This window comes from Vigna umbellata, chromosome 1 (assembly GCF_029865625.1).
Source record: "Vigna umbellata cultivar VRB3 chromosome 1, Vumbellata_1.0, whole genome shotgun sequence".
In the NCBI taxonomy this organism is placed as follows: domain Eukaryota; kingdom Viridiplantae; phylum Streptophyta; class Magnoliopsida; order Fabales; family Fabaceae; genus Vigna; species Vigna umbellata.
The window spans coordinates 78,524,486-78,541,542 of NC_142165.1; the positions used below are offsets into that span (position 1 = coordinate 78,524,486).

The 17,057-nt window shown below is 34.2% G+C and overlaps 1 protein-coding gene across 1 annotated transcript; it reads left to right on the forward strand.

Moving 5' to 3' along the window:
- Positions 1 to 5,045: 5,045 nt before the first annotated feature.
- LOC148206496 (deoxyhypusine synthase-like) lies at positions 5,046 to 8,617 on the forward strand. The gene is made up of 5 exons (XM_088108000.1): positions 5,046 to 5,079; positions 5,293 to 5,327; positions 7,898 to 8,065; positions 8,210 to 8,422; positions 8,555 to 8,617. The coding sequence occupies exons 1-5, from the start codon at positions 5,046 to 5,048 to the stop codon at positions 8,615 to 8,617; spliced, it is 513 nt and encodes a 170-aa protein (XP_087964126.1).
- The last annotated feature ends 8,440 nt before the right edge of the window (positions 8,618 to 17,057 follow it).

Below are 17,057 nucleotides of genomic sequence, written 5' to 3' on the forward strand. Positions count from 1 at the left end.
GAGCGGAAAGCGTGTTCGATCACAATTAAAAATAATTTGGTCCTTTTAGTAAAAATAATTTTCTTTCAGAAAATTAATCAAACAGTTGATATACGTAAAATAATATAGTGTAGAGAATAGAAAAATCACACAGATATTTTTATCCTGGTTCGATTCAACAGAATCTACGTCCAGTCGTTAATCACTATAAATAGTGATTAACAGTTCCACTAAAAATGGTTTAACAGATTACAATCAAATGAACAGGAATAAAACGAAAAGAACTACTCTACCAACTTGAAGACAACCGCTCCGGCAATCGACCAACGATTCGCAAGCTTCTCCTTACACAAGACCAGGCAGAGTACCTTGCTAACTTGAAGAGAGTCTGCTCCGACTATCGACACACGATACGCGAGCCTCTCCTTTCACAAGACCAAGCAAGGGAACAATGAACAAAAAGCTCTCTAAGAACGTTCCTCTGACACACAGTGTTCTAAGCTTTCTCAGTTCAAAAAACGTTCTCTTCTGATTTCTCCAAATCAAATTATATAGCCAAGTACACTGAATGCCAAAGGTCAGCTCCCAACTGCCATGAATAATCGATTATTGTAAGTGATCATCGATTATTCAAGTCCATTACAGAGTTTTTAAAAAAGTGATAATCGATTATATGAAGTGATAATCGATTATTCAAGTATGACTTGTGATAATCGATTATTGCTTAACCATAATCGATTATACTGGTAAAAATTACAATGTTTAACATTTTCCTACTACATTCAAAATCTACAAGTTGCTTTTTTTAAATATTTTCCTACTACATCCAAAATCTATAAGTTGCAGCATCATCAAAACACATCTTCAGGTTTTACCAATACTCCTTATTGGTAACATATTTCTTGTCCGCTGTTCAAAGTATCCAACCACAAAAATTTCATTAATAAATAAAAATAATTTATCACAAACATTAAACTACAAACCTTGTAGTTAGGGTAGCCCCAGAATTGTTTCCCCTCGTTCTTAACTGTTTTTGTCACTCTCAACACACCAGCCTCCCCACAATGGCATATTTGGCTTCCAACCAATCCTCTGGATGAACCACCACGAGAGCTCCCCCATGAGCAAGACGAACAACCGTGATTCGAAGACATTGCGAAGCCCAAAGCGAGACAACCACTAAGAAGGAAGAACAACTCGCCAACCACGAACCACCAGCAACCACTGACTTAAGCACAACCCGTAAACAAGAACAACACAAATGAGAAGATCATGAACAAGAAGAACACCCACAACTGTTCCGTGTTGGCAATGTACGTGAAGAACTCCAGCTGCCCTAACTTTCTTTCTGTTCAATTGCACAAAATTAATTACAAACCCTAACTGCTGCCAATTTATCCCCAATTAAATAAACCCAATTTCTAATTAAAACCCAATTTTAAAATCAGTTGCCCTAACACCACGTAAGCACGCACAAAATTGCATGTTGACACCTAACCACTGAATACTGTCACATCATCAACCCATTAACTCCGTTTGCTTATATTTAACAGAAGGGACTAACTTGACTCACATAATTACAAGTAAGGATCCATTACAATTACTTTTCTAAAGAGGAACTAAATTGAGATTTTCGAACCAAACTGGGGACAAAATTGGGTATTAAACCTAATTTATTTTATCTTTTTATCTACTTATTTTATTTTAATATAATTTTTTATTTATATTTATTATTTTGCCTCATAAAATTGTTTTATTAATCAATTATTTATTATTTATATTTTATTATGTAAAAATTAAACTAATATTTATTAATTATTATAATATAATAAAAGATTATACTAGAAAATTTACTCTTAATAAACGTTTGTTAATTTTTTTGTCATTTGATATTTTTATAATATTAATTATTTTTGCTATATTACTATTTTTTTATGATATTTCATTATATAGTCATTTAATAAAATTTAACGTTAAAAAATATATTTTAGTTTTAGTCTATAAAATACTATCATTTAAAAATAATAATATTGATATTTATTTTAAAGTAAGTTGATTTTTAAAATAAATAGTTATTTTAGTGTGTGCGCTTACACACATTTCAATATCATTAAAAGTTTTTTTAACATATATTTACATATTTAATAATATGTTAAAGAATATAATATATTTAAAGTATTATTTTTTTTTATATAGTCTTTTTTTCTTTTATGATTTCTATTACTTATTCATTTAATAAAGTTAAATTTAAAAAAAAAATATTTTACTTTTATTACTTAAAATAATATTATTTAAAAAGTAATATATGTTTATTATAAAAAAAATATAAAAATTTGTGATAAAAAAATTTTGTCTTAAAAAATTCACTATTAATTTTTTATGTGAACAATTTCTTTTATTAATATTTTATTATTAAATAACATTCTCTTGGCAAGACAAAGCAGTTGAACGGAAAGTAAAGAAGAGAAAAGAGTAGATACATTTCTCACAGTTAACTAAACCGAAACTGTTAAAAACTAAACCATAAAATAGTATACTGGACGTTTAGTAAAAGTGAATCATTTTTTTAAGTATAATATAGTATAGTTAACTATAATACAGTACAAATCAGTTATTTTTGCCAATCGTAATTCTCATTAAGATTTGAGACTTTGGTTTGAAATGTATTTCTTGAAGTACTCAAAGCATTCAGTATTTAAAACTTTTTTCCAAATATTCATTAAAAATGAAGACGTTTCAATATTTTATAAGAAAGTTAAAATTTTCTTCATGCCGTAATACATTATATATATATATATATATATACTAATAAAAAAGTTATATATAATAAAAAAAATCATTGTGATATATGTATATATTTTAAAATACTTAATATATTAAAATCTCTTATTTAGTGTGTTAGCTTCTTTGGTAAAAAAATAAAAATAAATCGACAGGTCTTTCTAAACCACCCAATCAAAATGTTGTTATTTTGATAAATTAATGGAATTAATATATTTTATTATATATGTTCCGCCGTTGCTAGTACTCCTTAAGTAAACACCTCTGTTGAATCCAAATTGAATCGATTAGACACAATCTGAGTTTAATATTTGGTAGTGATAATCTTTATTGACTTAATTTATTCTTTTATCAAAAAAGATTGATTCAGCAAAAAGATGTACGCAGCTTGTGGGGGTGATGATAGCAGGTAGCCGAAATCTGTACGGATCTTCGTATATAGTTAAATATGTTTTTAAGTTAAAATCTGTAAATTTTGATTTGTTTTTTCTTAAGAAAATGTCTTTTATTTGTATAAAATTTGAAATTAATATTTTTAACATTCACAGGATGCGAAAATTTTTATTTTAATCAACATAAAATGTTTTTGTAAAGACTGTGAAATTCAGAGATAGTGGAGAAAGACATATGCAACTGAGAGGACCGATCAATTTTGACGGTAGTATATAAACGAAAGTTTTAAAATTTAGTGTCACTCTCTACATGAAACTCTTCTCTCCAAACTTCTGAGTTTTATTTTCTCTTCCTTCTCTCTACAAATTCTCTCTAGATTTCCACTGATTCAAGTCGTGCTGTTCTTCCAATAGCTCAAATCTGAGTATCTCTGCAGTTTGGAACTGCTGAATCTTCTCTCAATTATTGGTTTAATCACTGGTAAGTGGTTTCTCTTGTCCTTGGTGTTTACTGCATGTTTCAGTTGCATGCAAGTTGTGTTCTGCTTGCATGTGTCCTTCTTCACCTCCTCTGAGTCTAATTCTTAGTTCTGGTTCAGTGGATGGTTTTTTCTCACCAATCCAAAGATTTGTAGGTTGTGTTTGTGCTTGTGGGATAACCAATTCAGTGAAGGTTTTCCTTTGGTCCAGTTATTTTAAGGTAAGGGAAGTTAAATAATTTAATTTGTATTTTTATATGTTTGAAATGAATTGTATGATTGATTGAAATGCATGTTGACTTTCTGTTTTCGATTGAATGTAAGGATTGAACTTTGTGAACTGGATTTAGGGAGTATTATGTAGAAAAAGTGTTCTATTAGTGTCAATTTGAGGATGTGAGAGAGTGAAAAATGAGAGTTTGAGGTTGGGAGTGGTTTTTGACAGTAAGGTGAGTTTGAACAAGAGCATTTTGACATGTTAGAATTATTAAGTTGGCCAAAAATGTATAAAGGTAAAATATGATTTTGGGTTCTTGACTTGAGTTTTATGTAGATTTTTGGGTGGGTTTTGGTGTGAAATTTTGTGAAGGAAGGTTAGAGATGTTGAGGCACCCATAGATAGGTTGTAGTGGTGTAGGAATCATGTTTGGAGGATTAGAACTTGGGAAAAATATATGGTTTTGGGTAACTTTTGGTGTTCTTCATAATTCTGTAGAATTTTGCAGAATTATGCAAAACGCGGAGTGTGCACAGTTGGTCGTTCGGTCTTGGTCAAGTGCTCGGTCTTATACTAACGGTTATGCTAGTGTTAGCGCTCGGTCTTATACTAGCAGTTATGGTAGTGTTAGCGCTCGGTCTTATACTAGTAGTTATGCTAGTGTTAGCGCTCAGTCTTATACTAGCAATTATGCTAGTGTTAGTGCTCGGTCTTAACTAGCAGTTATGCCAGTGTTAGCGCTCTGTCTTATATTAACAGTTATGCTAGTGTTAACTCTCGGTCTTATACTAACATTCGATTTAGTCCTGGTATTCAACCTAGTTTTAGTACTCAACTTTAATGTAGTGTTTGTTTTTTCCTTAGTAGTTGGCCTTCGCTAGTGTCCGGTCAATTGTTAGTTCTTGTTTGTTATAAACTGTTCGGTCTTGTCCTTGGGTGGTGAGAAACTGTTCAGTCTCCAAAGTTCACAGGGTTTCCAGTCTTATGAGTGAGTATATGATTGGTGAATGACATGATATGTTAATATATGAGGATTTATGTTTTCAAGTAATGTGGAAGAGAATTCCAAGGAGGAATGTCTCGTGGATGGTATTTGAATTGTAAAGTATGAATGTGGGTATCGTGCTAAGCTAGTGTTGATCTTAATATTCTGTGATTACTCATTCTTAAGTAGAGAGAAGTAACTCATGTGTCAGAATGGCAGAAGGTCCTTTAACCTCAGGGTATCGAGGTAATCTTCACTAGACTAACCTTGTGGGTTAGCTTGATGGGGGTCTTGTTGTTTCACCATCACAAGTGCAGAAACGCATGTAGCTACACATTCATACAATCTGGATGCTCAAGTCAGGTGTTCGGTCTATGCATGAATTATAGTGTTCGGTTATAACTACTTGAGTGTTCGGTTTGTATATGCTTACTTGTATTCGGTTTTGGTATGTTGTAGTGTTCAGTCTTGCATTGTTTGGACTTGTTCGAAATGTATGTATGTGTATACAATTAAATTACATTAGCTTACCCTTATTTCCTGTTTTGTCCATGTTTCCTGTTCGGTTCTTTTTTTTGCAATGATTATCATGTGGGTGTGAGCAGTTGGAGAGGTGTTCTCGGTGGACCAGTCCTTGGAAGGAGAGGACCCCTCGGCTTAGTAAAAGACTCCTCGGTCTTGTGAATAGTTTTGTATTAACCATTCGGTTATAACTCTAGATTCCTAATAATCGTTCGGTTACGTACATAGTTTAGTAGTAGTATAAGAATTTTGTAAAGTTCTAAATTTTATGGTTATTTTGTAATAGCTGTAAGGTTAACTTTATTTTCAGTATTATTATATGATAACTCCTTTATAGTTTTATGCTATATTTTGGGATGTTACAGTTTTTGTTTAATTTTTATGTTTCCAAAATTTCAAATAATCTTTTTTAATATTCATTCTACAATAGATAAATAACATTTATTCAATAAATCTTATGAATTTTTCTTTTTCCAATATTGAATGTTTGTTTGGAATAATCAATTAATATTTTGTTGAATACATAAATGTTAACTACAGTCATGTGAGGATCAAAAGTACTAATTTTCAGCTTTAAAGGAAAAACTTTAAGCCTTAATTTATTATGTGAGATTTTTATTTGATTTTGTGGAGTATGTTTGATCTAATGACTATTCATTTTGCTTCAAAATCATTGTGGAAAAATAGATTATAGATTAGAATGAATGAATGACTTTTGGTAAGTTGGAAATCTAATCGAATCAAGCTGGTTTTGTCTTGTCAATGCACTGGACACCATAAATATGTCGATAACCGAGAGATATCACCTATCTAGCTAGCTGTGAATAAAAAGGGATAGTGTGTTATTGTGTGGTACGTTTCTCTCAACTTGTATAATCAACCACGTACTTTAATATGCTCTTCTCTTTTTAATATGGAACAAAGATATTTTAGTTGCAGTATAAGATTTTCACTTTAACCCTAATTACCAAATGGCATCACCCGCAGCCTTGCACGTGATCTCACTCAAAAAGTTATCAGAAAAGAACAACAACAAAAGTTTACGTTTCAAAAGGGTCTTTGAATCGAAATGGTTTGGCGATAGATACTTCATTAACAAGTTTTAGATTTAAATTCTTCTCAGAATAAGAAAATTGTAATTTGTAGAAAAAAATATGAGTACTTTAATGTGCAGTATATTCTTTATTATGAATATGAAAAGAAGTATATATAGATCATTGGGACCAATGTAGAAGCCTTTTGTTAGATGGTCAATGCCATCTTTTTTTTTCTTTTGTGTATCCAATGAGATATTAATATGGGAGAGTAATTTGATAAAGACATTTTTGTGAAAAATATATGCTTTTTTTAAAGGAAGCATGGGTGAAGAGTATGAGGTGTGCATGTCGTGCAGTAAAAAGGAAAGTTCAACAGCACATGTATGTGATAGTTTTTCTTAATTTGTCGTTGAGCGATGTAATCTCATATCTTAGTTGGTTCAAGATTGATAGGTTGTGTACTTTCATGACACTGTTAATTGATTTATATGTTTGAAACTAGAGTCTATTCATGTAGTTATAGTTGATTCAAGATGGAGGGATCATGTATATTTTTTATATGGTAGTAGATTGATCTATGAGATTGAATTTCGTGAAAACATTTTGAACAACGTAGTTTGATGTTGTTTGTTGATGTTGGTGGTTAAAAAATATAAGTCGATACACAATCTGATGATTTCATGGCCAAATTGTTTCTTGAAATTTAAGAAACCTCTCCCTGTTTGAAAAAGCTTACATGTTGGACCTAGAAATAACTGAGAGAAACATCTAAGTTCTGGAATGATAGAAAAAAAAGAAGCAATTTCATCATGGGAAATTTTAGAGAACAATCAAAGGAGAGAAGGGGTTTTTTCATTTTTCTTTATACAAATAAGCTCTGATAATTAATGTAAAAGAAAATATATATAAACTCTATATTGAATAATACGAAGGGAAAATATGAAACTATTTTTAAAAAATAAAAATTTTATTTAAGTATTGACATCACAACTTAATAAGTTTTTTTATATATAAGAAAAACTTAAATATTATGAGAGTTTATAACTTTCGTTAAAAAAAATACACAAGATTTTACAAATTTATCATAAAAATTAGGTTTAATGTCTTCAGAGGTATCTATTTATGCGGATTTCTATCAATTGAGTCCTCGTATTTTGAAAGTTCTCAATCGGGTTCCTATTTTGGTAAAATTGAGTCAATAATGCCCTTGTCGTTAATTGTTGTGGACGACGTTAATTTTCTTGCAATGTGGCATGCCGAGGTGTCCTTTAATTACGACGTGGTACAATGTGAGATTATTATGTGGATATTTATATCATTTTAAATTTTAAAATACGTGGGTTGACGACAGAGGCGACGAGAGTCCGACGGAGGCGTGGCGGGACGAGACAAGGGCACGTTTCTTCTTCGTCCCTCCGTTTTGATTCACGGGTTAAGGAGGAAGCTTCCTTCCCCTCTTCCTTTTCTGATTGAGAAGGTATTGAGTTGTGATTTTTGGGTTAAAGCTAGATTGGAGGCTAGTTGATGAAGCTGTGACTAAGGATTGCAGTGACCATGAGAGGGACTTGGAGTACCGAAAATCTGTGACTTGTAAAGTGTTTCTGGGTTTCACTTCTAATCTTATTTCCTCTGGTGTTAGACACATTGTTCGGTTTCTTGTTCAACATCGCATGGTGAGTTACTTTCCCTTGTTCGAAGGCTAATTCAAGCCTTTGCAATGGTATTCTTCAATGCTTCTCACACCATCATGGTTAAATAGTAAATTCAAGTCAAGTTATTAAATTTCCTTTTTTTTGTATGTGTTTTGCAATGTGCAGGTTGATGTAGTTATTACAACTATAAGTGGCATTGAAGAAGATGTTATTAAGTGCCTTGCACCAACATTTATAGGAGATTTCTCTCTGTCTGGAGCGTATCTACGCTCAAAAGGGTTTAATCAGATTGGTAATTTGTTGGTCCCTAATGAAAACTACTGCAAATTTGAGGATTGGATTATTCCTATTATCCCTCCGTTTTGTTGCGATATTTGGGTTAGGGTTCGGACTGAAAATTTGGGTTAATGGCCTCTCAGTACTGGTGTAGATGCGATGCGAAAATTTCACGTTCTCTGCTTGCTCAATTTTGGGATTTTGTGATTTAGGGTTTGATTGTTCTGTTTGCAGGTTAGCTTCATCAATGGCACAGAGATGAACGAACTGAAGGAGGTTCACGATTTGGGGGTTTAATTGTTGTGATTTGAGCGTTCTCGTTTTCACGTTTTTCAGAGGTTGCTCGTGGCTGGCGAAGTGGCGGACAACGGTGGCTAGCGAATTGGTTCGTCGTCTGTGATGATTTTGTGGTTACTTAAACGTGGCTCAATCGCGATTGTGATGTGTGACTCGTGTGGCTGCCATGGAGAAGATGATGGAGTAGATTCTTGTGCGAGAAGTAGATGCGCAATTCTGGGTTCTGTAGTTTGATCTTCTGCAGGTTGCTTGTAATTGACAAAGGAGAAGACTGACAGAGGACTTGCGACAACCATGGAGGTTCACAGTGAAGGTTGAAGGGACGACTGCTGGCGAGGATGGCGGTGGCGGCGCATAATAGCTAGGGTTTGGAAATTAAGGTTTCTGTGGATAAGTCATAGATGATGTGGCAGGAGGCGTGAGGTGGTATGTTCTGGTTGGTTAACCTATGTCACGTCATAATTAAAGGACACCTCAGCATGCCACAATGCAAGAAAATTAACACCGTCCACAGCAATTAACGGCAAGGACATCATTGACTCAATTTTACCAAAATAAGGACCCGATTGAGAGCTTTCAAAATACGAAGACCCAATTTATACAAATCCGCATAAATAGGGACCTCCGTAGACATTAAACCTAAAAATTATACATTAAGTAATAATATATGAATATAGCTTTTGAAGTACTGAACACACTTAAATTTATTGTGTTTTTATTTTTACTTTATTTATGAGTATGTTTTCATTAAAGAAATTATTTTCTTATTGTGTGACAGTTAAGTGATACTATATAATAACAAATTTATTTTTAAAATTATAGTACTTATACAAAATTATATCCTAAATTTTACCCGTACAACTATTGTCATTAAATTCTTTGTTTAACAATGTCACCAGCTATATTATGTTTCCCAACGTTTAGTAATTGGAAAAAAGTTTTAACTGGTATAGGATAAAAGCTATAATAAAGAATGAACGGATGGACCAAAGATAGCACATGATTTTGTTTTGCTTGATAACTTACACTTCAATATATACGGTAAAGTTAGTACTATGAGAGATGCAAGTCATCATGATTTAATTTCATCCACCTCGTTTGAAATCTAAGTTGATTTATAAAATTTCAGTGTTATAATAATCTTTTTAAAGGATGAATTTTTGACAATTATAAATAATTATAATTTATAATTGTCTTATTTATTTCAGATTGAATTTAAGTCATATTCAAGTTTAAATAACCAATCATAATTTCAGATTAGGGTAATCTTATCTCATGCTCGATCCTAATAGGAGTCTTTGAAAAAATTATTTAGGAGTATCTAGAACTCGGCAACAGAATCCACTTTAATGTACTCCACACAACATTTCATAACTTCTTTATATATGCATTCATTTCAACACCTCCAAAAAACCAATTACTAAATCAACTTACATCCTTACATTTTTAATAATTTATTTGCTAAATTAAAATTATCTTATTTATACAAAAATTGTTGGGTATCCAAGTGTGAGTTCAAGTCCCACATTAGATAAAAATGAGAAAGGAGAATATTATATAAAGGTGAAAGATCCATTAACCTATTGTGAGGTTTTGGGTAGAGAGTGGTGTCAATCCTTTATATGGTTGAGTTGTTATTGGTGTTTGTGTCTCTTCAGTGAACCTCTTCATCAATAGACCTAACAGATATAAAACACATCATATTGACGAGAAGAAGAAGTATGTTTTAATTTTGCATGTGTTGATACCAAGCATTAGCATTTTTTAGGTCATTCCTTTAACATATATAGTTGAGCGATCAAACTCAACATCCTCCAATGAGTCCTATGATGAGTCTTTATCAATAATAAGTTTTTCATAACTATCTTGAGAAAATGAATGTGAATTTGAGTAATAAATTAAACATAATTATATATGCAATTTTTATATAAAATAACCTAAATGCAAATCATCCAAAATTAAAGACTATAAAAAATTATTTAAATAGGAACTAATTTTAGAAAAAAAAAATGGATCAGTGATTAATTTAAAGTGTAATTGGTTACTAATTATAATTTTTTTATTTATAATAATAACTATTTTAGAGACCAATAATATTGAGTTAATAAATTATTCTAACATTAGCAATTAAAGTTTTGAGTACCAAAAAATCTAGTGTCTAAATTTTGCCCATTTGCTCATTTTTATTCTAATTGTTGTTTCATTGGAATAGAAATTCATTAACAACCAAGAGCACATGACGCTTCATAATTTAGATGATGTCCACTGAACAATGTCCATTTAATGGTCTCTATTAAACATGTTGTGTGTTAGTCACACCAACTAGGCACTATCAATTAACAATCAACTACATGAAGAAGAGACAAGGAAAAACTCAACATCAGTTTGTCTCCAATGAAACTTTCATTAAATTTTGTATTTGGCCTTCCAATGCCGAAAGAGAGACATGATTCAATCTTTCTAGTTGTGAATAAATTTTGAAGAGTGATCCATTTTATTCCATGTCATAAGATTGATGATTTATACCATGTTGCAAACCTGTTATTTAATGAAGTAGTTATTTAATGAAGTAGTTAGATTGATTGGACTTCTTAAACTACATTGTCTAATAGATATTCAAAGTTTTTAAATCACTTTTGAAGGATTTTATAGTGATAACCTTGAAACTAAAATTATATTTTCTACTATTTGTTGCCATTAAAACGGTGATCATAGAGGTTATCAATAGAACTTAGTCTTAACTTTTGAGAGTCATGATATCTCAAAATCCAAAAGAATGGAAAATAACTTTTACTTTACATGGGCTGACTTAGCTCGACCAAGGCTCGAGTCAACTTGGCTCGACTAAGGCCATGGCTAACTTGACTCAACCCATGCTTGGTTTGTCTCGACTTTACCTACACCTAGGCTTATTCAACTTGACTTTACTCCATGTCAAGCTAACTTGACTTGACTTAAGCTGAACTAACTGAGCTCGACTTGGTCCCAAACATAGGTTGACTCAATTTGACATAGGCTCAAGTAAACTTAGTTTGTCCTAGGTCTGAGTCGACAACTTGACCTTGGTTGGCTTGGTTGGGGCTAACTTGACCAAACCCGAGTCAACTTAGCTTGGGCCTAGTCAACCCGACTCAACTTGTCTGAGTTGACTTGGGCCTAGGCTAACTCAAATTAGATTGGCCTTGACTTGACTCAACTCAACTTAGATCCAAGTTGACTTAATTAACTTAGATCTGAATTGACTTAACTAACTTAGATCCGAATTGACTCAACTAGGCCTAGGTTCATGCGGACTTAACTCGATATGAACCTAAGCTGACTCAACTCAACCTTGTGTTAACTAAACTAAACTTGGACTTTGATTTGATCTGTTTCTAATGGGGACAAGGCCAACCTGGTCTTTATGGGGTTAAGCTCGACCTGATATTGACTAGAGAAGGACTAAGTTGGGTCTATCCAACTTGGTTAAACATGGGTCAACCTTAACTTAGATGACTGTGGATCTATCATAACTCGATTAAATATGGACCTGTCTTAACTTGAATGAGTTTGGACCCGTCCTGACTCATCTCAACCTAGTATGGACTAATTCAGCTCAACCTAATCCCTAATGATTCAATTGACCTAAACTCAAGTCGACTTGACTTGAGTTTGACCCAAGCCGACTTGGTTCAAATTTGGATGATGTCAACCTAGTACTACCTTACTAGAATCTGACTTGACCTAATATCTCATAACTTGAAATGATCTAGACACACAATGATTTTAAAATTTCATAATCTAAAAATATTATATCATCTATATCTAATTCAAATCTAATTAAGGTGATTGGTTTTATAAAAAAAATATATATATAAATTTTATATAAGATAAATCGTTTAAATAAACTTATAAAGTAATATGTATTTAGATAATTATTAATTAAATTTGACAATTTATAATTTGAATTTTTGTTTTCTTACGCTTACTTCAAACTTTAGTCCTTTACCCTCCACCACATTTCATTTTTCGAAACATACATTAAGGCTGACATTGATCTGGTGATATTCTTTTATCAAAGTTAATTTTACACTAGTACAGTTAAAGACAATGGCACCGGTTATTTTAGCTTATAGGCACCGGTTCTTGATCCGAAGCGTATGTAGACGAGGTAAAAAGTCTACGCTTTTATGCCTCGGTTATGAACCGAGGCAAAACGATACAGGATTACAACTTGGTTCAAGGAGAACCGAGACAGTATGACAGGATTACAACTCGGTTCAAGGAGAACCGAGGTAGTATGGTCTTCCTGGTTTCCCTCGCCGACCACCATCCGACTTTCTCACGCTGCCAAGGTTTCCCCCGCCGACCACCATCCGTCTTTCTCATGCTGCCAAGGTTTCCCCCGCCGACCACCATCCGTCTTTCTCACGCTGCCAAGGTTTCCCCCGTCGACTACCATCCATCTTTCTCACACTGCCAAGGTTTCCCCCCGCCGACCACCACCATCTTTCTCACATCAGACCACCCAAAACACCGTAGACCACCTTCGTCCTTCGCGAGAATCGCCCCGCCACCCAATTTGCGAACCACCATCTTCTTCTTCCATCATAAAAAATTTACAAACCTGCAAAAAACACCTCACACCAGCAATCTCATCCTCCTCACGCAATGCCTTCATCAATCATCCAACCACCAAAACCCACCATCACCACCGTGAGCCAAATCGTGAGTTCCTTCATCTCCAACAACCTCCTCATATTTCGTCCATGAAACCTGCAGAAAAAATCCCCAAATTAGATGGAAACCCTAATCGCGAATTTGCACATACACAGAACAAACGTGACAGAGGGACGAGCACGCGACTGAGGAGCGAGCACGCGGCGGAGAAGCGAGCACGCGGCGGAGGGGCGAGCACGCGGCGGAGGGGCGAGCACGCGACGGAGGGACGAGCACGAAGCGGAAGGGAGAGCACGCGAAGGAGGACCGAGCTTGCAGCAGAGGGGCGACGAGAAGCTGCGGGGGAGGCGGCACCGTGGATTCCTTGCGTTGAAGAAGAAAGCGTGAGAGAGGGGAGGGAGGCGAGAGCGAGGGGAGGGAGAGTGAGGGGAGGGAGGCGCGAGAGTGATGGAGGGGAGAGTGAGGGGAGGGAGGCGCGAGAGTGATGGAGGGGAGAGTGAGGGAAGGGAGGCGCGAGAGTGATGGAGGGGAGAGTGAGGGGAGGCGAGAGCGATAGCTAGGGTTTCGTTCAATTTGGGGGTTATATGCCTCGGTCCTTCTTGGCGCGAGGCAGTAGAAACTGATACGCCTCGGTCCTTCCTATTAACCGATGCAGTATACCCTTTTCATCTCGGGTTTCTCTTAACCGCGTCAAAAACCGTGTCAGAAACCACTGATTAGGCACCGGTTGCTTTTACAACCGAAGTGGTAACCCTTTTTGGCACTGGTCAAGTCTGAACCGAGGCCTATAAGGTCTCGTTAATTACAAAACTGCCACCGTGTCTGAATAGACAGCGGTTTGGTGTAAACCGAGATCTATTGTGCGAGTTTAAAAGCACATTTTGTACTAGTGTTAGTTGCTGCACCACACTTTGAAGTGGAAGGTTGTTTTTTAAATGTAGTAGAAAGTGATACGGTTTTACTAAAATGGAACTGTTTTTGTTTTTGTTTACAAACATTGAAACAAATTAGTAACCTACCTCAAACAAGGGCACAAAGTTTCTCAAACAAAAGAGAAAGAAAATGGAAGGTGCAGCTGCTGCCTCACATAAAGGAGACAAGGAACAAACTTGGTATTATGAAAATTCAGAGGTCCAGGGGAGAATTAATGGATACATGAAGCCACCTCATTTATCACTAAAAATAACAACCCATCATCATGACCTGGGCACTTCTTCCTGCACCCCTTTTCCTTCCTGCATCATCCATAAAACCTGTAATTCCCAAACTACCCTCATTAAAAATATAATAAAAATCCCTGTAGGTTTTTTCTTTATTTATTTTTTCATATTGAATGTTCAAGAAGGTGTTTTCAAAACCTTAATATTATATCTGAATGACCCATCTAAGAGATTAATTCATTTATTTAGATAATTTAAATTTTTTTGAAATAAAATGACTTCTTTGGTCAGGAAAATTAAAAATAAATTGAAATTGAGGAATTTGAATACGGTATTTGAAACAACCAAAATAATAGAATTTAAAATTTACTAAAAAAAAGAAATTAGAATTCCAAAAGTTGTAGAATTTCTCATGGTGAAAAAAGTTTTCCAAAAAGTTTATTTATATTGACTTTCAGCTTGGGTCAAATCATCTTAACAACTAGCTTGAGCCGATTCAGCTCGATTATGAGTCTAGACTAAATTGACTTGACCTTTGGTCAAAGCTAAAGGTCAAGTAGACTAGGTTTAGGCCAATAATTAAGTAGAATGGACTGAGTCGAAAGTCACTCATCTAGGATGAAGGTTGAGTCATGTTAATCTATATCAATTTGACAAAAATCGAATGTCGAGTCAATTTGGCATAAACAAAAGTTCAAGCCGATTTTTCATAAAACCAAAGGTTGAATAGAGTCACTCGGGCCGAAGGTCGTACAGAGTCGCCTAGGTGAAGATTGAACTGAGTCGACTAAGGTTGAAGGTCTAGTTAAGTTCGCACGTACTAGAGGTTAAGTTGAGACGACTCAGTCAAAGGTGTAGTTGAGCCAACTTGAGTAAAAGGTGATGATAAGTCGTCTGGGTAAAGGCCGAGTCAAGCCAGCTCGAGCTAAATGTCTAGCCAAGTTGTCATACCAAAGGTCAACCCAAGTCGACTACAACTGAAAATCGATATGAGTCGAGCTCGACCAAATATTGAGCTGATTCAGCTCCACCAAAGTCGAGACGAGTTGTCTTATATCAAAAGTCAAACTAACTGAACTCGAATTTAAAGATAAAGTATTTGTATCAGTGGTAGTATATGTGCTACAAACAAAGTGACATTTAATCATTATTCAGTTTACATCACAACACTTTCTTTCATAAAAAAATATAAACACTGCTATGCTAATTGCTAATTCAAGGCTCTTTTCGACCACTCTTTCAATAAGAAGCATGGAAGAGTTACAATAACACACCAACCTTCCTGCACACACCAGAATGAGAAGATGTGGTACAATAACCCAACCTCTAACGAAAGGTAGCCAATACCCAACATAACACTCATAAGTTCAATCCAAAGATAAGAAGAGAAATCTCCCATGTCTTCACATTTACCTCTCCAAAAAATACCCACACAAACAACAAAAACCATTACATTCTTAAGTGGCACCATCCACATTACATTGTACGCAATTGATAAAAGATGGTTAAAGATTTAAAGAGTCTTATTAGCTCGAATATATATGGATATCAGAGTCTTTTTAGCTTGTACAAAACCTAAATATAAAAAATAAATACAATTTATAAAGCATTTAAAAGTATTTTGAACCAATCCCAAGATTAAGAATTTTCTTTATACTTAAAACTTAAAACATAAAAAAAGAAAGAGAACATAAATGAATTCGATTTGTTTTTAAAGTTAACATATCTAAAAGTAACCTTTCCAACATAAGTTTCCAAAGCACAAAAGATCTCATCACAAGATACATGACTTCTGGACTTTACAACGCCAGGAATTAGACTCAAAATTCACGTTAATAAAATTCCTAACAACTTTTAGAGTTAGAAATCCATCATTCATATTAGTTCAAGCCATTTCCTAGAGCTTATTAAGAGCATAATCTTCTAATAATTTAATTCATAAACTAGAGAGCCAGAACAAATTGGGGAATGATCCTATATCCATTCCAATCATAAACAACTTTAACTTTAAGGTTTCTGACTACATTTCCCATAATCTACTTATGCGATTTTTTTCAGTAATGACACAAAACGGATTTTAATTTTCCCATATAGCGTACTGTAGTTTATATTTACACGCAGGGCGTTGCTCCCTCCACCGCCATCCTTTCTCCCTTCACCTCCACACAAATTTTTTAATTACCAAATTACTCTATAATTTTTAATCATTTTACTTTTTACCTTCTTTATTTACCAAACCCTAAATCATTCTCACTTTCACTCCCAGCCCCACCCCTCCCCCCAACTTTCTCTCACTCGTTCTTTCTTCTATGAGATCCGTTTCTTGTCACTCTAACTCTTCCTTTGCTTTCCGTTCGTGGCGGTGGTGTGTAAAAATCTTGGCACTGCATGTAAAAATATTGAAAATGAAGAGAACAACCTATTCACGATAGAAATTCAAAACTTGGAAAGCACTGCAGAAAAGGGTAAAGAACCACATTTAATCAAACATCACATGCATAAAGTGAAAAACAGAAACAGAAGCAAACCAAGATTCCATCTTGATTTTCATTTTCTGTTGAGGATTCCCGGAATCGATATTGGTTGAAAAAAATATTTCTTTTTGGGTAAAATAACAATAG